The sequence below is a fragment of the Carex rostrata genome, chromosome 5 (assembly GCF_964058835.1).
Source record: "Carex rostrata chromosome 5, lpCarRost1.2, whole genome shotgun sequence".
NCBI lineage: Eukaryota > Viridiplantae > Streptophyta > Magnoliopsida > Poales > Cyperaceae > Carex > Carex rostrata.
The window spans coordinates 6528705-6549015 of record NC_135922.1 but is presented as its reverse complement, the minus strand read 5'-3'; the positions used below and the strand labels follow the sequence as shown (position 1 = coordinate 6549015).

General features: G+C 36.5%; 4 protein-coding genes across 4 annotated transcripts; 1 reads left to right on the top strand and 3 right to left on the bottom strand.

Moving 5' to 3' along the window:
- The first annotated feature begins 880 nt into the window (after positions 1-880).
- Positions 881-4489, top strand: LOC144554756 (F-box/FBD/LRR-repeat protein At1g13570-like). The gene is made up of 4 exons (XM_078303083.1): positions 881-1013; positions 1860-2719; positions 3122-3277; positions 3993-4489. Exons 2-4 carry the CDS (start codon positions 1871-1873, stop codon positions 4266-4268), a joined length of 1281 nt encoding a protein of 426 aa, XP_078159209.1. The 5' UTR covers positions 881-1013; positions 1860-1870; the 3' UTR covers positions 4269-4489.
- A 733-nt stretch (positions 4490-5222) lies between these two features.
- On the bottom strand, positions 5223-6747 carry LOC144554654 (phytochrome A-associated F-box protein-like). Its single transcript, XM_078302969.1, has one exon. The coding sequence runs from the start codon at positions 6685-6687 to the stop codon at positions 5602-5604; it is 1086 nt and encodes a 361-aa protein (XP_078159095.1). The 5' UTR covers positions 6688-6747; the 3' UTR covers positions 5223-5601.
- An 8210-nt stretch (positions 6748-14957) lies between these two features.
- LOC144554541 (mitochondrial pyruvate carrier 3-like) lies at positions 14958-17654 on the bottom strand. The gene is made up of 5 exons (XM_078302857.1): positions 17483-17654; positions 16986-17084; positions 16014-16066; positions 15525-15598; positions 14958-15044 (listed from the first exon to the last, which is right to left on the bottom strand). The coding sequence occupies exons 1-5, from the start codon at positions 17535-17537 to the stop codon at positions 14987-14989; spliced, it is 339 nt and encodes a 112-aa protein (XP_078158983.1). The 5' UTR covers positions 17538-17654; the 3' UTR covers positions 14958-14986.
- Positions 17655-18590: 936 nt separating this feature from the next.
- On the bottom strand, positions 18591-20102 carry LOC144554339 (phytochrome A-associated F-box protein-like). Its single transcript, XM_078302666.1, has 2 exons — positions 19190-20102; positions 18591-18883 (listed from the first exon to the last, which is right to left on the bottom strand). Exons 1-2 carry the CDS (start codon positions 20035-20037, stop codon positions 18820-18822), a joined length of 912 nt encoding a protein of 303 aa, XP_078158792.1. The 5' UTR covers positions 20038-20102; the 3' UTR covers positions 18591-18819.
- Between the last annotated feature and the right edge of the window lie 209 nt (positions 20103-20311).

Below are 20311 nucleotides of genomic sequence, written 5' to 3'. Positions count from 1 at the left end.
TCTACTTTATGTGTGATGTATTTACATACAAAGATTATAAATTTTTTAATACGTATAATATAAATTCAAACGGTTAAACAAATTAAAATTTATAAGTTAATTTTAATACATTATTTTTTTATTACTTGACTTTATACCAAATCAATGTAAAAATTTATAAATTTTAAATATAAATGCATCACTCATGAAGTAAATTAATTTAAACGGTTTGAATTTGTCATTTGAAATCTATTTAGTAGGTTTTTGACGTGGCATTTCATGTCATATGCTACACAGCACGCTAGCTTTTCCCTTTTAATTATCTTGCAAAGACATTTATAAAATAAGGTTAAAAAAATGTACAATTTTATATATACGTTATGAATATTATTTGTTTTGTTTTGTTTTTTTTAATAATCTTTCTAGGAAATCTAATAATTAAATTTCATACAGCTTAATTATTATTTGTTAATGCACTGAGATAAACATGTCTAACTAAAACCCGACCCAATTAATTAATCAGATTCCTCTTTCTGTAAACCAAGCCATTCCGGCCCAATTAGATCCGTGAAGATCGAACCGGTCAAGAGCATTTGCCGGACCCGACCCAATTAATCAGATATCTCTTCCCTGTAAACCAAGCCATACTGGCCCAATTAGTCGTGTTACACAAATAACAATAATAAACCGTGACGGTCGAACCGGACCCAAGTAGTTCCGTACGGGGTGAAAAATTTAACAGATCAGTTTCCGCTTCATGTAGCGCATAAACAATATTTAGCTCTGTTTCAATTCACTGGTTTGTGCGCTGTATGAAGGGTAAACTTCTCTGTTATTATATGTATACTCCGTGCGCCTTCAAAACCCAAACTCTCTCTCATTTCTCAGCTCCAGTCGGGAAATACGAAAAGGCGTCAAGCAAAAACCCCTCGTCTTCCTCTTCTTCCTCTCTTTCCCTTTGTATCAACATTCATTACCCCTTCCTTTTTCACTGTATCTCTCTCTCTCGATCGACAGTCACAGCGCCGATCACTGTATGAGTTCTCATCTCTTTTGATTCAATCTTTTAAGAGTTTCTTGAAATTGAATTCTGTGATTTCTTTGGGGGAAAATCGATACTTTTGGGGGAAATTAAAACAGTGTAATTTAGTAGAATTTTGATTTCATGTGATATCAGACTGTTATTCTAGGCCTGATTCCTATTTTTTGTTTCATTTTAGTTTACTACTGGTAGAACAAGTGAATTTTCAGGTTCAAGAATTGGTTATATGCTAAGTTAATTTTTTTTTTTTTTTTTTTTAAATTCAATGTAGTAATCTTATCTAACAATAGAGCTGTTTCTGATGGAAATATCTAATTTTCAATCTGAGGTGAAATGAATATTCAAATAACTCCCTCTGATTGTAATGTTAAAAAAAAAAACACACTATAAAATCAGGGAAATAAATCTGCTGTTATTCCGATCCCAACAGTTGATATTGGTTGAGATTCACGTATAAAAAGTTGTTTCGTTGAGATTTGTGCATGGAAAAATATGAACAGTTGGAATTGGAATAACTGGTTCCTGTTATTCCCTGAGAATAACAGCATATTTATTTCCTAAAATTAGGCCTGCCTTGAGTTACTTATCTTACTGTTTGCTGTTCTCAATAAGGTTGTATTGGCAATTTAAAACTAAAATATAATTCAAGATCTTTTCACAAATTCAGATGTTTTCAGAAAGGAAAGAAAAAACCAGTAAGGAGATTACTGTGTATGTGCCATGGAAGGTTAACAATGTGATTTGCATATACATGTACTTAACTTTCAAAATCTAGATTTAAAAATGCATGAAATTCTGAAAAAACTAAAGCTCTTTCTTTGTGATTTATTATACGTAGGTACCAAAAAAATGCCATATTCATTGGTTCTTCGTAGGTCAAGGCGAAAAAAGGTTGCTCCAGTAATTGGAGGGGATCCAATGAGCGATCTACCAGAATTAATAAAGGAGAACATTCTAATTCGCTTGCCAGTAAAGGAGGCCGTCAGAACATGCCTCCTATCCCGCTCCTGGAAAGAGGCATGGATTTCAATGCCAGAAATTGTGCTTCGAGATGAGCATTGTGTCTCTGTTTGGACCGATCATTGGAAAGGTTTTAACTCTCTAGAAGTGAGACAGTTTAAAAAAGTAGGTGATAAGGTTTTAGCATGCACTAAAGGCGCAATTATGAAATTCGACATTGCTAGCGGGTTGGATTTGTCGAAACCAATGGATAAATGGATACCCATTTTGGTACGAAGAAAAATCGAGCACCTTGTTATAGAGCTTGACTGGTACGGGATTCCATCGGCCTTCTTCTCTTGCCATTCGCTAAAACATGTGTCTCTACACAAGTGCCATGTGGTGGTACCAAATAGTATCAATGGCCTTGAGAAGTTAGAAACCCTAGATCTCAACCGCTGCGCGATCTCTATGAAAGATATTGAGAGGTGGGTGGTGAGTTGCCCTTCGCTACGGAATCTGACACTAGATTCTTTTCTGCTGAATCCTGATTCGAATTTAAAGATCCAATCGTGCAGTCTTCGCATAATACGGTTTTGGGGTTGTGTCAGAAAGTTAAAACTTGAGACACCAAATTTAGAGACAGCATGTATAACGAAATTTGGTCCCTCAAATAACCTGCAAAGGGGCAGTTTTGTTGAAGACTTCAAATTTCTTCATGGTTTAGAAAGGCTGGAGATGAACCATGCTTACATGCGGGTATGTATGTAATTCAAACTGTTTATTTTTATTTTTCCCTTCTAAATGCCTTGGCATTAGTTATGATAGATTCTGAGGTTCTGAGATTTTTGGTTCAATTTAAATAACATGGGGGAAATTGGAGTTCTCCCCTAAAATTTTTATCTCAATTGCTGGCTTATTTTTCACTTATATGTCACCTAAACCGAATTCGGATGCCCTAAAGCAACCCAAATATAGGTGATCTTACTGCAGTATGCTCTAGGAACATAAAAGTTCGGGTGGTATTTTTGTTTTCTTCCATTTATTTATTTATTCTTTTTTGTTGTGGCTATTTGTATATATTTTGGCACCAAATAATGAATTTATCTACATTGTGTAATATACTATGGCTAATATGCTTCTATCCACATTTGTTTTCAGGAACTGGTGGAATACCCTCCTTTTGAGACACTTCCATTTCATTTCAACAATTTAAAGGAAATTCAAATCGAAATGAATCCTGGGGATTATCAAGAAGCCGGTTTTGTGCTTGCTCTACTTCACGGTGCCGATATGCTACAGTGTTTGACATTGAAGGTACCCTTGCTATATCTGTATGTCTAGAGTTGGGCTATTGTACTTTGGGAATTAAAGAAGTTTTAATTCATGCCCATATTTTTGCGATTTCAAAGTAAAAGTAGTTGACCGAAACTGTTCAACTGTATTCAAATGTGGTTGGAGACCAAATTTTACATTTTTTGGAAAAATTTTACTATTTTTTTATAGGTAGAAAATCGATGTTTTTTTATGGTCCCCATTTCTCTATTAAAATTTGATCTCCAAGCACATTTTTATATGGATAATTCTATAGTACTACATTTTAAAATGTAAAATTTGTTAAATATCAATACTGTGCATGCATGTAAAGGTAGCAAATGTCCAATATTAATTTGGTTTTTGTGAGAAACAGCCTATCTTGTATTTATTTTAGGCTTTTGGGTAACTCCATGGTATTGAGTTTCAAATTCAATGCAGAGTTCATGTAGATCCTTTTGAGGATTGGATTCAATCATCTTCGATCTGATTATTAAATTTAGGTTTTTGCGGTTTTCGGGTTTTGAGTTGAAATGATCGGATCTGATTTGGGGAATGCAGACTTCTGGTTAATTCAATTTTCTGGTGATCGGGTTTGGATTCAGGGAGTTAAATGAAGTTATTTACACACTATTGTCTGTGAAATTTTGTTAATTTCGAATTTCTGATCAGTCTTTTTTTTATAAAAAGAATGCTGAATTTCTGGTACATGTTACAGCTCTGTTCTGGTGATAATACCCTTGGCACAAATTGGTGGAGTTCAAGGGCCTACAGAGATTTTTTGAAGAACTTGAAAACAGTCAAACTTTGCTATTTGACCCCTTCAGAATTTGAATATTCCTTCCTGTCATTTCTACTGTTATCTGCACCAGTACTAACGACAGTTTTCCTGGATGAAGTCGGTTCAACAGTGGATGTAGAGAAGTTGCACCGACTTGAGAAGGTATCGAATGATGCTCAAGTTATTGTTTGTAAGAATGTTCTCGATTCGTAGATATATAATGTATTCGTAGAAAGGTAAAAAAGAAAGAATTAGATAGAGTTGTGTTATATGTTACAGTTTTTGAATTTTGCATATAGGAGCAAGCTGTTGTGTTGCTAATTTAATATCTGAAGTGCAGTGAAGTTATGGTACTATACATAGCACAGATTAGTCTGTACTACGTATCAATATTTTTGTTTTCAAAGTTTAAATAATCGATTTGAAGCGTTTCACATGATTTTTTTTCTTATTTGTTTAGATAGAAATCACTACTTTATGAAAATGTTTAGATCAAGTGATTTTCTACCTATCTTAAAATATATTAAAAATGTTTAAAAAGATGTAAAATTTGATGTACAAGTATATTTTTTTTATGAAAATCATGTTGAGCGATTCAAATCGATTGTTTAGCATTTGAAAATGGAGATATTAATTCATTGTACGGACCAATATGCGTTATACATAGTATTGTAACTTCACTTATTTAGGTCCTGTTCAGCAAATTACTATTTACATGGGAAAAAAAAATTCACTTGGACCAAATTTTTTTTTCCTCACGGTGAACAGTAAAATTAGTTCAAAATTTTTTATTCCTATTCCTATTTCTTAGCGGGCCGCAGAACAGGGCCTTAAAGTGCTACTTCTTTTCTTTCAATTTTATGTAGGTTTCCTGCTTTATTGTTCTTTTCAAAGATTGAAACCGAAGTTTTCAAATTGAAGTCTTACATTTCTGCATCAAATTCGTGCTTTTGAATGTTAATTGAAAACATAAAATCATAGTAACTTGTGATATCAGAGCCCACTTGTTCTTGAAATTTTGTCTAATTGATCTTGTTCAAAGAAAAGTAGTTCTCAAAAAGCAATTCACTCTAGCCTCAATTTAACATTATAGGCAAAGATATCAAGATGGTGTTTCTACCCAGAACTGAAATTCCTTACCAATTTAAACATATTAAAGTGCCTTAATATTTAAATTATCAAGTACAAAATCAACTATTTCATTTATCCATCTGTAAAAAAATAAATACAAATACAAAAGTACAACATATTTAATCATTTAATTCTTTTAATATAAATAAACACACCCAAATTAATACAAAAAGAAATTATCTAAATAACACAGGTAAACCAATAAAACCACTAAATACATAGCATGCTAAGATTACAGCATTCACCTCCAAATCTCAATTTCAGTAACCAGCAATTGATATTTGCTACTATATTAACCACTCTAATTAACCCTTTTAGTGATATCCAATAATAATATAGAGTATAGACAATCACCTTTAAATACAAGTAGCTTGGTACCTGTACAAAATCTTCTTTGATTGCAAAACAAAGAAAATTAACCATACATTGGCCTTTCGGTCCATGCACCTGATACATGTCCATTATCGCACACAAAAGCCCGAACCACAGGTTCACCATCCTCATGAAACCCTAGGAAACCTCTCAAACAAAAAGCCGAGTGCAAGTCCCACATTTCATTGCACATGCAATATGCGCAATCGAGTTTGATTTTCCCCCTTTTGGAATCCACAATTGTTTTCCACACCCTCGATTTCTTGAAATCCTCGAAAACACCCCTGAAAAGCATGTACTTGCGCTTCTCTTCATGGTGCACGCACCCCGGCCAATCACATATATACAATGAATCGCTTCGAAATCTTGAAGCCAACAACTTGCTACCTTGTTCACGGCTTAACGACCAATTACCAGTTGCCAAATGTGAACCGGTGGGTCCCATCCATCTCTTCCTTGTACCATGCTTCTTTCTCCTCTTAGGAGATGAAGTATCACTACAATTCTGAGGCTGATTCGATGAGGAACAATCCATTTGGTCTTCGGTAGAATCTACGGGACCGGCAGGAATTGTTTCGGAGGGGGTGAGATTGGCTGAATCGGAAATGTGAGCAGCATAATCTTGGGTTTCTGACATATCATAGGTAGAATCTAGGTAGAGATCGTCGAAGAGAGACCATGTGGCGGTAGAAGTGACCGTGGCGGCAGCAGTGTTGCTAGGGGGAGGAGGGGGAAGGGAAGGGAGAGATGGCAAAGGGCGGGAGAGATCAGGGCCGATGTCAAGAGAGAGACCAAAATCAGAGGATTGGTTGTGGAGGAGAACGCCAGCATGGAGGAGGCCGGGGCAGCAAACGGTGAGCTTATAAATAGTGGGGTAAGGAACCGAGGGGGAAGGAAAAAGAGGCAAGGAGAGGGAGGAAGGGAGCGGTGAGCGGAGGAGGTGGCGGAGGCGGCGTGAAACGCCGGAGAGACGAGGGAGGTACCGGGGATCGGTGGCCGAGGGGAGCAGTGAGAAGATCTTCAAAAGGAGGTCATCTGGTAGGAGATAGATCGGCGACGGAGCCTCGCCGGTGGCGGTGGCGGTGGTGGTGGAAAGATATTGAGGCGGCGGAGATGTGGCGGTGGTCATGGTTGAGAGATCTGTAGCTTGTGAAAAATGTGTGGTTGGAAAATAGTAATGGACACCGATCTTTCATTTCTTCTCTATTTATTAAGAAAAAGACAACAGAATTCGGATCTCTAAAGTAGCTTAAAATTTAAATTTGGATCCAGACCGTCCGATCAGAATCTGAACGAATATTAAAGTATACATAGGATTCGGACTCTAATCGGACCGTCCATGGACAAACCCAAATTTTTATTACTTTAGGGGATTTGGAATCAGACAGCAGGATGAGCAGTCACTGTTTTCTCTGCATTAGCTTCTGTGAACGAATACATGAAAATCTGTATAGAAAATGTGTGGTTGGAAAATGATTTGTTTACGAGTTCGACACAACAGAATTGGGATCTCTAAAGTAATTTAAAATTTATGTTTGGATCGAGACCGTCCGATCAGAATTTGCGAATATTAATTTATTCCGAAGATTTCACTTTTGAACTCAAATATTAAATTACTTTAGTGGATATTGACTTGGACAGCAGTAGTAGCAGTCACTGTGTCCTCTGCATTAGCTTCTGTGAACGAATACATATAGCGAGTAGAATTCTAGTTGAATATATAACTTGTTACATAAAAGAATGTAGAGAAATGGATAGGATAAATCAGAGCTGTCAAGATCAGATTCAAAAGTTAGAGGAACGAATCAAGCAAAGACAACGGGGGAGCTGTGGGCCACGCGGACAGAGACAGATCATTTTTTTATTTATCTACTCTTCCAGTGGTCCACAAATATCGCGCGCTTTTTAAATTTTCATCGAGAAAAAAATGCGGTTGCGAGTAAACCGCTCCGAGCTTTTTTATTTACGACCGCATGATATTGATAGCCGATTTTTTTATTGCTAACATAAAATATAATAAATTTAAACTCATGTGATCGGAGTAGTTCCGATGCTTATCGGATCTATTTTTGGTTCCAATTAGCTTTAATATCATTTGATTAGTATTGAGATTTTAATGCAGAGCGTATACATATTAAGACAGAACGGTGATTAAACACATTGAAGCAAAGTATGTCATGTGATCATGTCATTGGATCTGCTCTCAACTTCATGTGATAGATTGTGGAATATTCCGCGTTCTCGTATCAGATTAAAATAATTGATTCAGATCTGGTACCTAACTGGATCTGAATTCATGATCATATATCAACTATCCAATACCCAATCAAAGATCAGCCGTTGGATTGCCTTACTATGAATTGGATTATCAACGTTGCTAGTCAAAATTTTAATGATTGTATTGCCAAAAAAAATTTAGTTACCGCTCTAAAATTTTAAAATTTTGACATTATTACTGTTTTTAAAAAAATTCAAAAATTGTTACGTAGCGGACTCTAGAGGGGGGTGAATATGTGGCTGTTTAAAATTTAAATTTTACCAGTTGGATATACAAGTCTAAAAGTCATTTTTATGTGCAAATATATATATCTATATATAGTTAGAGGAGGGTTCAAATGCATCCAAATTTTTGTGCACCCAAATACACTTTATCTTTCAAAATTTTTTTCTCCGTTTTCAAAGTCCGAATAGTCAATCCGAACCGTTAGATGCGATCTATATATTAAGATGTACTTGGAGACCAAATTTTACATTTTTTGAATTTTTTTTACTATTTATTAAGCCACTTTGAAAATCGCTGATTTTACATTTTCTGGACCATTGGATCAGCGATTTTTCAAAGTGGCTTAATAAATAGTAAAAAAATTCCAAAAATTGTAAAATTTGGTCTCCAAGCACATCTTAATATATATATCGCATCTCACGGTTCGGATTAACCATTCGGACTTTGAAAATGAAGAAAAAGAATAGAATGCATTTGGATACACAAAAATTTGGATGCATTTGAACCCTCCTCATATAGTTATTGGCAGAATAAAAAACTTATGAATTTAAATAACTAAAATAAATAAATAGAATTAAAGAAAGTAACACAAAAAAAGTTGATAACAAAGTTTCGCCAACTGAAAGATTTTCATCTTCGAAGCAACTTAACTAAAATTAGTTGCGCATTTATATTATCCAATGCAGAAAGGAATATAAGTTTGAACGGTCTAAAGAGCAGTGAAGTGACCATTAACAAACAGATTTATTTACGAGTTAGAGACAACATAATTTGGATCTCTAAAGTAACTTAAAATTTAAATTTGAATCAAGACCGTTTGATTAGAAGCTGCACGAATATTATAGGTTTGGAAAATTTGGCTTATAATCGGACGGTCCGTGTTATAACTCAAATTTTGAATTACTTTAGGGGATATGGAATCAAACAGCAGGAGGAGCAGTCTTCATTTTCTCTGAATTAACTTCTGTGAACGAATACATATAGCGAGTTAAATTGTAGTTGAATGTATCAACTGTTACATGAAAGGATGTAGAGAAATGGAGAGGATGGATCAGAGAAGTCAAGATCTTAAATCGGTTTCGGTAAGAGAGAACGAATCAAGCAACGACAGCGGGTCAGATAAGGAGCCCATTTTTTTTTATTGCTAACATAAAATTTAATAAAATTGAATATTCAGAGCTGTCGCATCTATGAGTTTAATTTTATTGGCCTACGGATTTTTCATCAAAAAAAAAAGTTTAATTTTATTAATTTTGTTATGCTATAATGCTACTGATAAAAAAAATCAGAAGAATTGAGAATCTCTCTTCAGATAAGATTCATATCACATATGGTGACATAATATTTTTGCTTAGACCTTAATATTTATATCTGTTGGCCCAAAAAACTCAACCAAATAGCCTGCCAGAAGAGACCCAAAATGATCAGCTCAACAATGCGGAGGATTGCCCACTGGGACTTCTCGAACCAACAGGAGACAGTCCAAAGAATGAAGGTGAGAACCAAGGGAGTTATGAGCAAGAGTTGCAGCTACTTTTCCGAGAAGAGGAATTGCCACACCCGCCAGGCTTTCCGACGCGACGCTATGCGCAGAAAGAACAGCCGGAAATCAGACGCAGCCCAAGACTGACTGAGAGGAAGAACTACGGGGAAAATAAGAGAGCCAAGCTGGAAAAAATCAAGATTGATTTTGCCAAAAGGGAGGGGCATATAGAGGCAGAGGAAGCAATGAAGCTAGTGGAGGAATCTGGTATCAAGCTCACTGAGGCTATTAAAGAAATGTTCACTCAAGCGGGGAAGAAAGACGAGGTACTGTGCAAAGAGTAGCAAAGGTTGTTAAGTGCTGCTGAGATACAGCATAGTATTAGTAGTTAATTTAGAATCAATGTTTATGAATTCTAGAATTTTTAGGTTAAATTATGTGTTAGATGGATGGAGTAAGGGGATGTTAAGATTGTGTGTCACAGTTCTCAATTTTGGTTGTTTGGGAGGCAGAAGCACTATGAGGTGCTTGAGAACTGTTGTAATAGCAACATTAGGAAGAAGGGATGGATGGTTTGTTGTAATTGTGATTGTCAAGCAGCTAGAAGGGAAAGAAAGGGAAAGCTCATGTAATAGGGGTAGAATTTTCTGGTTCTTCAAGGCTTTTGGGAGATTAAGCCTAGTTAGATGTATCGCCTCGGTTATTAATGAATGCAGTTAAAACCATTAAATTTTTCTCGTGGAATGTCAGAGGTCTAAATGACAAAGACAAAAGGAGTATAGTTAAGCATGAGATACATAAGGAGAGACCACAGTTAGTTTGTATACAAGAAACAAAATGGCAGCAGCAAGATGTGAAAATTGTTAAAGAAACGGTGGGCGCTAGATACACGGGTTTGGTAACAATAAGAGCAAAAGATACGGCAGGAGGGGTAATGATAGCATGGGATGAACAATTCTTCACCTACATTGACTCTGTTGTTGAAGAGCATTGTGCATCAGTGGACCTAGTACTGAATTTTGATAACACGGTACTTAGATTCATGGGTGTGTATGGACCGTCAGATAGTAGAGATAAAGGCCCTTTTTTCAGAGAATTGATGAGAGCAAAACCAGGGGAAGGGATACCTTGGATGGTAGCAGGAGATTTTAATGTCACGCTAAAAGTGGAAGATAGAAGCAACAGTAGGCATCCGCAACAAAGCATGATGAGATTCAGAGAGATAGTCAACAGACTGGAACTCTTGGACCTCACGCTCCATGGTAGAAGGTATACATGGTCAAGAGAAGGGCAGAATCCGACATTTGTAAGGCTGGACAGATTCATGGTCAACACAGAATGGACATCCTCGTACCCCAACACAATACAGAAGGCATCAACAGCATCCATATCGGACCACTGTCCACTGGTATGTACAAGTCATACTAAATTTCCAACGGCAAACATCTTTAGATTAGAGAATACATGGTTGAAAGATGAGGAATTTAAGCAAATGGTGTGCGCAACATGGACAGCCATGCCCACGGCACAGAACCCAAGCTCATACCAGACTAAGGTTAAAGAGCTCACAAGAAGTATCACAAAGTGGAAGAAGGAGCATGCTGACAGATGCAATTGCCAAAAAGAGATATGTGAGGCATGTCTCAAATGGTTAATTGAACAAGCAGAAAACAGACCCTTAACACCAGTGGAAAGGCTACTTCAACCGCTGATGAAGGAAAGACGCAATGAGATGCTTATACAGCAAGAAGGAAAATGGCACCAAAGGGCAAAAAATAAATGGGTCCAACAGGGGGATAAGAACACTAAGTTCTTTCACCAAGTAGCATCAGTCAAAAAAAGAAAGAATTGGATAGACACAATTCAACAAGGAGAGATACAGGTCACAGAGCATCAACACAAAGCCAACCTATTTTTCCAACACTTTGTTGAATTGATAGGAACTCAGCACAACCACACAGTGCAATTTGATTTTCAGAATCTGTGTACAACTCAAGTCAGAGACCCTCAAGACTTGACACAGCCAATCACCATGCTAGAGATCAAAACAGTAATAGATCACATGCCTGCAAATAAGGCCCCGGGGCCAGATGGTTACACGGGAGAGTTTTATAAAATCTTCAGGGATATCATAGTGCCGGATTTGTTGGCAGTCTTCACTCACATACAAATGACACCAGATGCTGTGCTGCAACCATTAAATGACTCATACATAGCACTTATACCCAAGAAGGAAGGGACCCTAACGACTAATGATTATAGGCCAATCAGTTTGGTCAACTCAGTTCAGAAGCTTTTCTCAAAGATAATGGCAAATCGGATCAGAGATAAAATATCCGAGCTGATATCGCCAAACCAGACAGGATTCATTAAGGGCAGGCTGATCAATGAAGGGTTCCTATATGCACAATAATTGGTAACCATGGCCACTAAGCAAAAGAGCAAAATTGGATTGTTTAAAGCAGATATCTATAAGGCATTTGACACATTGTCTTGGACCTTTCTAGAACAGATGTTAGTGGCAAAGGGATTCCCGCATATATGGATTAAATGGGTGCAGAATGCGGTCCTCAAAGGATCATCGCAGGTGCTCATGAACTCCATTAAGGGGAAAAGAATTACGCTCAGAAGGGGATTAAGGCAGGGAGATCCATTATCTCCCTACCTATTTATCATAGTAATGGATTTTCTCACGCTATGGACGGAAAAGCTCACAAACCTGAAACTGTTTCATATGCCATTTGCAGGATGCAGAACCTGCTTGTTGTTTGCAGACGATACATTGATCATTCTACAACCAACGAAGCAGCAGCTGTTGTTCCTTCAAATAGTGCTCCACATCTTTTATGACCTATCAGGACTTGCAGTAAACTTGCATAAATCAGAGTTTTTGCTAACAGCTGCAACAAGCGAAGAAACTGAGGCACTGGCGCAGCACCTGCAGTGTAAGGCTGCTCAATTCCCCTTTAACTACCTAGGGCTCCCGCTATCCAACAAAAAATTGCAAAAGAACCACTATATGCTGCTCATCCAGAAAATCACCAAAAAGTTGTCAACATGGAAGGCACGCCTATTATCAATAGGAGGACGGTTGGTATTGGTCAATGCAACACTCACTGCTATGCCAATATATATGATGCAAACGTTTTTATTACCCAAATGGGTGATAAAAAAGATTGATCAGGTAAGGCGAAAATTCCTATGGCACGGCCACAAGGGAAGTAGCAACAGATATATAAGCCTAATCTCATGGGAGATAGTGATCAAACCAAAGAAATTGGGAGGGCTAGGAGTCAAAAACCTGCACACTTTTAATCGGGCATTACTAATGAAAGTCATGTGGCATTGGCTGCAAATACATAAGCCGGGATGGATGGAGCTGATCAAACTCAGAGACCCAACAGTCAGACCATGGGAGTTACAAAACACAACACCATTTTGGGCAGGCTTAAGGAATTCATAACAATTTCTTAGAGCATCGATTTTTTTCAAAGTAGGACAAGGCGCACAGGTTAGATTCTGGCAGGACCTATGGATGCAACAACCATTATGTCACCAGTTTCCGCAGCTCTATTCATTGGTACTACAGCCATCCGTGTCGGTAAGTGCATCAAGGGAGCAAGGGAATTGGGACATACGGGTACCACTGGTATTGCACCAGGAAGCACAGAATGAGTATGATGAACTCATGCTACAGCTGCAACACACACAAGTAGCGCAAGAAGGAGAGCAAGGTGATAAGGCAATATGGAAGTGGAGTAAGAAAGGTGAGTACTCTGTGAAATCTTGCTACACAATGCTAGAAGAAGGGCCATACATCGAGTCAGCATTAAACAAGATATGGACAATCAGAGGACCAAGTAGAGTTATGATCTTTTTATGGCTAATGTTGCAAAATAAAATTTTGACAGTGGATAACCTAATGTTGAGAGGATGGGTAATGGTTAACAGGTGCTGTCTATGCCAACAGGCAATGGAGTCGGTTAGGCATTTATTTCAAGAATGCAGGTACACGGATCAGGTTAGGAGGCAAGTTCAAAGATGCATGGCAACCATAACTTACACAGATCAGTTCAGAAGAGGCCAATATAAGCAAATCATACTGAACAACAACAGTATGGATCTCACCAGGTTGCAAGTGGTATTGGTTTTCGTAATTTGGAGAGAGAGATGCCTTCGCACATTCACAAAACAACACAGAACAGATGAAACCATTGCGCAAGAGATAAAGTTGGAGTACAGAAGTTGGTTCCAGGTTCAGGTCCACTAGAGAAACTTATTGTATTTATACTGTTTTCTTTTGTTTTGCTCTTCTGTTGCTGTTTATTTACATGATCTTTACTTTTTTGTTATAACTCTTTTGTAAAATTGACACCCCTGGTGTCTCAGTTAATGGAATCTAGAGGCTAGACCTCTTTATTTCTCTCAAAAAAAAAAATATTTATTCTTCTCTAATATTTAAATATATTTTGTATCTGGTGCTTTAAGGTGTACTATACAACTATGTATTAAAGTAAAAGATAAATATGGGTAATTTAAGGGGATTTTCATAATGAAGAAATCTTTCTATTTTAATCCCTTGGTTCTTGTATTCTTTTTTAAGACAAAAACTGGAATTACATGGGGTGAACTAATTTAATTAAGATGTGCGAGTTTTCTCCTATTTTTTGTTAATACCATCAATTAAAAAATATAATAAAAATCCACTCATTTTTTTTTTCTAACTATCGTAACTGCCTCACAGTGGGGCGGATGGCTATTTTTTTTTTTATTATTATTGTCTGACTATCTCGTAGTGGGATTTTTTTTTTGTGTGTCCGACCACTCCATATGGGTTTTTTTTTTTTTTTTTTGTCATTTATAGTTATTTAGTTTAATATTTTCATTTTAATTTTTTTCCCAAAAAGAAAAGAAGAGAACCGCCTCACTGTGGGGCAGTCCACTTCAAAAGAGAACCGCACCACAGTGGGGCGGTTAGGGTAGTTTTCAAAATAAAATAAAAAATAAAAACTGAGGGTATTTTTGAGGATTTTTATTTAATTGAGGGTATTAATAAAAAAAATCGGGAGTTTTTTTTGTTGTGCTATAATTTTTAAGGGCCCAATTCTGTTGTTGTAGCCCAACCTTGTCTTGAATGACAATTTTACAAAGAGGCCCCCAAAACTTCCATTTTATTCATTTGTCAGAGTAATTCTGCTCAAGTGTTACTGCCTTATTAATTACGGTGTTAATATTTTTGAAGCCCAAACTTAGACAAGCAGCTTTCATGAGAAATAAACACAACAAAAATAGAAGAAAATTTTGTTAGGCTTTTGAGCAACAAATTACACAAATGAGTTTATTTGATTTATAAGAAAGAACAAATTTACAAATAAATCATTTATATGAAATCAGGACACAACAAACTTTGCCTAAAGAAAATACAAAGAGTGTTGCTGATAGTCACACCAGATTGCCTTCTACTGCTGTCTTGTCTTCCTCCTCAGACAAGTAATCTTGCCTAAAATTAAATTTTTTAAAGAAAGTTTATTTACCAAGAATTAAAAAACTTAAGAATTAGAAAGCGAGAGAATGGAAAACTGAAATAAGACAAAAAACTATAACAACAGCCAGGGGCAGACCCATCTTAGGTCAGGTTGGCTCTTTCAGGATTTTAAAATTTTATAGACATATTATAGGTGTGGATCGACTTTGTTCCTCTCTAAAATTTTATTTGTCCCATCTGGACTTTTGATTTGTACTGTTAAATTTAGAGTTAAAATAATGATAATTTTCTTGAATTTTGATTGGTAATTAGAATTGGAAGTCAGAGTATTAGAAATGAGCATTAGAAATTAGAAGACAAAACACTAGAAATTAGATCATTGTTTTTTTTTTTAATCTAGTACCCTATTAACTATTTAAACCCGATTTGCTATTTTCTTACCCCTCCTTGACAAAAATACTAGATCCAGCCCTGACAACAGTGTATTAAACTTACTGTATTTTCCTACTGAGTTGATAAATGCTAGTACATGCCATGCCTACACTAACACTAAAAAGATTCCAGTTTTTCTGCAAAAGAAGAAACCATATACAATTAAAAACAAAATTCATACTCAAGTAATTAGAGGCAAAAATATCAATATTTACCAGGATGTACATTTTCTATCATTTGCTCTAATGATTGGATCATATAATAATTAATTCAAGGAAGCTTAGCAACTCTGAAAATTTTAGTGTTCTTTGCCAATATATGAAATTTTGATTAGAACTAGAGTGTTCTTAAGTTTACCAAGTCTCTTTGTATGCTCAACTCTAATTTTTGTCCGATTTTATCCGATAAATTTTAAATTGAATTCAGAAAGAGACTTGGTAAACTTAAGAACACTCTAGTTCTACTCTAAAATTTTAGATGTTCTTAGCAACTTACAAAATATAAAGAGGCAAAAAATACAAACGAAAAAAACAAGTAGATCATTGTACATACCGGGGTAACAACCAAGCTATAACGAGACCAGATAACTCCAGTGCCAGTAACAACTGCACACCGAAATAATACAGTCATCACAAAAATATATAATGGTAGAAACCGCAAATCAGGTTGCATTTTCCATGTCAATCAACTACCAAGATAAAATAATTCAATATTTTCTCCATTTTGTGAATCTGTAGCACCTACAAAGTACCTTTACTTACCAAGATAAGTATTATAATTTCCTTTTATGGACATTTCAATTACCATGTACTGGTAGAAACTGCTATTACTGAACGGTAACATCTGACAACCAGGAGCAAACTCAGCTTAGATCAGCCCCCGGATTTTGAAATTTTATTCTTGTAGAAATTTATACATTTGGACTGACTTTGACTCTCACTGAAATTTTATTTTGCAATTGTCTGGAATTTTGATTTGTAATTAATATTAAATTTAGGATTAAAAAATTATGATACATTTCTTAATTTTTAATTGGTAATTAGGATTAGAAGTTAGAGAATTGAAAATTAAAAGTCGAGCATTGGAAATTTGAAATTAGAGCATTATTTTTAATTTAGTACCCGATTAGCAAATGGGTTTGAATTCAATTAACTGTTTGAACCCAATTCGCTATTTTTTTGCTCCTCCTTGACGAAAATTCTGAATCCGCCTCTGCTGACAACTCTATATCAAACTATATATAAAGATTACAAAATTTAATGGCTTTTTGGAAACTAGACCAAACATTTTCGCTGTGCACCTAATTCTCACTTGTAAAGATAAGCCTTGCTAGTTCTCATCATGATAATAAAACCAGTCCAATTATGTTATTTGCAGGTTGCCCCTCATAAAAGCAAACCAAAATTTTCAGCTATTGTTAAAAAAATTAATAAAACAAGTTAATTATTACCATACCATTTGAAAAAACAATATGAAAATAGTAGGAACCAAAAGTTCTTCTCATGATATTGACTATAAACATACCGATTTGCTGAGGATAAGAGATATTTTCGGGAGGCTTGGCAAAGTCAGCAATGTTAGCAATGCTAATTCCCCATTTGAATGTTGGTGCCCAGAAATGAACTGCAATTAATATATGAAAAAAAGTACAATACATCAAAATCCCAAAACTAAACATTAATTAAAATAGTATTATTGATTTCAGGTACCAGTGGCTGAGTTGGAGCAGGGGTGGACCCACATTGGATCAGAGGGGCAATTCGCTACATTGGGTATGAATCTGATTAGCTTTTTAAACCCGATTCGCTATTTTTTTGCCCCCCTCTGATGAAAATCATGAACCCGCCCCTGAATTAGAGAATAGCAAGATAATTATAACAAATATTCACAGTTATTAATTCATCGGTTAAACCATCGAATAACTCAGAAAACCATGACAATCATGCTAAGTACTCTGCTGTGTATCTGTGTGCTTGTGTGTGTTTGTGTGTGTGTGTGTGTGTGAGAGAGAGAGAGAGAACTAGTTTTCGGGCCGGCGGGGTGATTCCATAGGGCTTGAAACTTGGAAGCTGCCATCTAAATCTGTACCTCTTTTCTCTCTTTACAATTCCATAGGGGGTGATCAAGGGAAATAAAAAGTCAACGGCATAAAGTAAAGCAAAGTTCGACAAAGGCTATTAAAAGAAGAAGATGGCTTCTGACAGGTGGGGTCCGATGGTTAATAATTTATTTGGGCCGTATATTTGGAGTTCTTGTTGGGCCTAGGCTGCTATTTTAGTTGACTAGTGTCGATTATTACTTGCATTCTACTAAAATGTGGGGGTTTACAAAATTTCAAGGTATAACCTAAAAAATGGACCCTTAATCATGGAAGGAAAAATCGGCCGTTCTGAATCAGAATCGGCCGATCCGAATTGGAATTGAGCTATATACTGATCTGATTTCAGGCCGAGTTACATGATAGGTGATTTTTTCGTTCAATTTCGACTGAAATTGTTTGATTCTAATCAAATTTCAGTCAAAATGGTCCAATTCTAGTAAAATTTCAGCCAAAACACGCAAATATCACTCTCCAAAATTTTTTGCTTCCTGTGTGACTCGTACTAGGGAACTCTTGACATCAACTAAGCCAACTACCACCATATCATGCTACCTTTTGTTGCTAGAATACATTACTACGTGTAAATATAAGTGTTTAAATAGATATTGAGGAGGGAGTAATGCTTGTATTACATTGTATCAGCGGATTATTTGATTGTAATCATTTATCTAAACAACAATATTGACAAATTATTTTTTAATATAAAACAATCTTATGGTAAAAAAGTTCGAGTTTTCGATCCGTTTCGGATTCCGACCAATTTACCTGATTCCGATTTTTTCTTCTATGCCCTTAATTGTTTTATTTTTGAATGAGAGGCTAAAAAGCCCAATGCTTATTAATTAGTGTCTAGTTCTTACATCAACTAGACAGTAACCTATATTATGTAAAAACTAAGATAAAACCCCATACTGAAAGGCCCTGGAGATATCTAAAATGCCTCAGTCAGACAAAGGCATCCCTAGCTACAGAACAGCAGCAACTGTAACCATTGCTCTCTGCAGTAGCAAAATTTCAGCACACATTTAGCTCCTCAGCAAAAAACTGGTACCAGAATGTACCAGTATAAATCTACCAAATACCAGTATCTCCACATACTGAGAAATATGCTCACAGTCAACTTATTAAGCATATAAAACAAGGAAACATAACAGCAAGCTTAATAAACATCAGACTTCAATCAACAATGGTACCACTGGTACACTGGTATTCTCCCAATCTGCTTTCAAACTGACAGGGAGAGGCTTTGAAGGAATGTCATCTCCAACATGCTTTGGCTGCCATGTAGTAAGGTGAGCCTGGAATTGCATCTTCAATTGTCCTGCACAATAGTACACCAAATGACAAATAGTTAGAATAACAAACAAATCTGAAAATCTGACTAATTGTAAAGTGGCATTAAAGCATATGTCATTTATCAATATCCAAATACTCCATAGAATTGGTTTTATTAAAAAAAAAAAACATTTAAACAGTCTCATTTAAAAATCAACATCTATTCCAAGCATAAATAACAATTTTTTTTTAACCATCTCTTTACAATACAAGTAGCTTCTCAATTAGTACTGGTACCTGCGCAATTAAAGTAGAGTACTTTTTTGAAATGTTAAACAAAATTTAGACTTACCATGGCTTTTCGTCCTTCCAGGCACCTGATACATGTCCGTTGTTGCACACAAAAGCCTGTAACAAAGGCAAATCATCCTCATGAGACGACTCGTTATTGTTCAAACATCCACCCATGGACAAGTTCCACATTTCATTGCACTCGCAATACACGCAATTGAGTTTCACTTTCATCCAGTTGTGGTCTTGAATTCTTTTCCACACCTTGGTCTTGTTGAAATCCTTGAAAACGCCCCTGAAAAGCTTGAACTTGCGGTTCTCTTCCTCATGCACACACCCGGGCTCCTCGCATATGTACAAGGAGTCATCACGAAACACTGAGGCCAACACCTTGTTACCCTCTTCGAGGCTCAGCGACCAATTACCGGTTGCTGTGTGTGAACCGGTGGGTCCCATCCATTTTCTCCTCCTGCCATTCTTCTTTTTCTTCTCGTAAGATGAAAGAGCAGTAAAATTCTGGGACTGATTTGATGAAGAATCAGAAGGAACTGTATCTAATGCTTCTGACAAATCATTCGAAGATTCTAGGTAGAGTTTTTCGAAGTCAGAGCGGTAAAAATCGGGGTAATATGGGACAAGAATGCCGGCGTGTAGGATGCCGGGGCAGCAGATGGTGAGCTTATGGAGGGAGAGGGAGGAGGGGAGCGGTGAGAGCAAGAGGCGGCGAAAGTGGCGAGATACACCGGAGAGCCGCAAGAGAAGTCCGGGATCGTCGGCTGGGGGGATCAGTGAGAAAATCTTCAGAAGGAGGTCATCCGGTAGGATAGAGATTGGCGACGGAGCCTCGCTTGAATCGGAGAAGCAATTGAGGAGGAATTTGAGGCGCGGGAAGCGGCTGAGAATTGCCATTTAAATTGGTAAATGTTACTGACAGTGTGACACCAATTCTATCTTTTTTAGAAAGAGATTTGCTTACCACTTACCAGTAGTAAGTCACTGTTGCTTCTGCAACAGCTTGTTTCTACGAATCCATATATATAGCGAGTTGAAAGACTATCAATTATATAAGCTGCTACATAAATAGTTGCAGAGAAATGGAGACGATTGATCACAGTAGTGAAGAAGACGCGGAAGGAGACCGACCAAAGGGTAATTAATAGTTTAATACCAATTATTCAGTTAA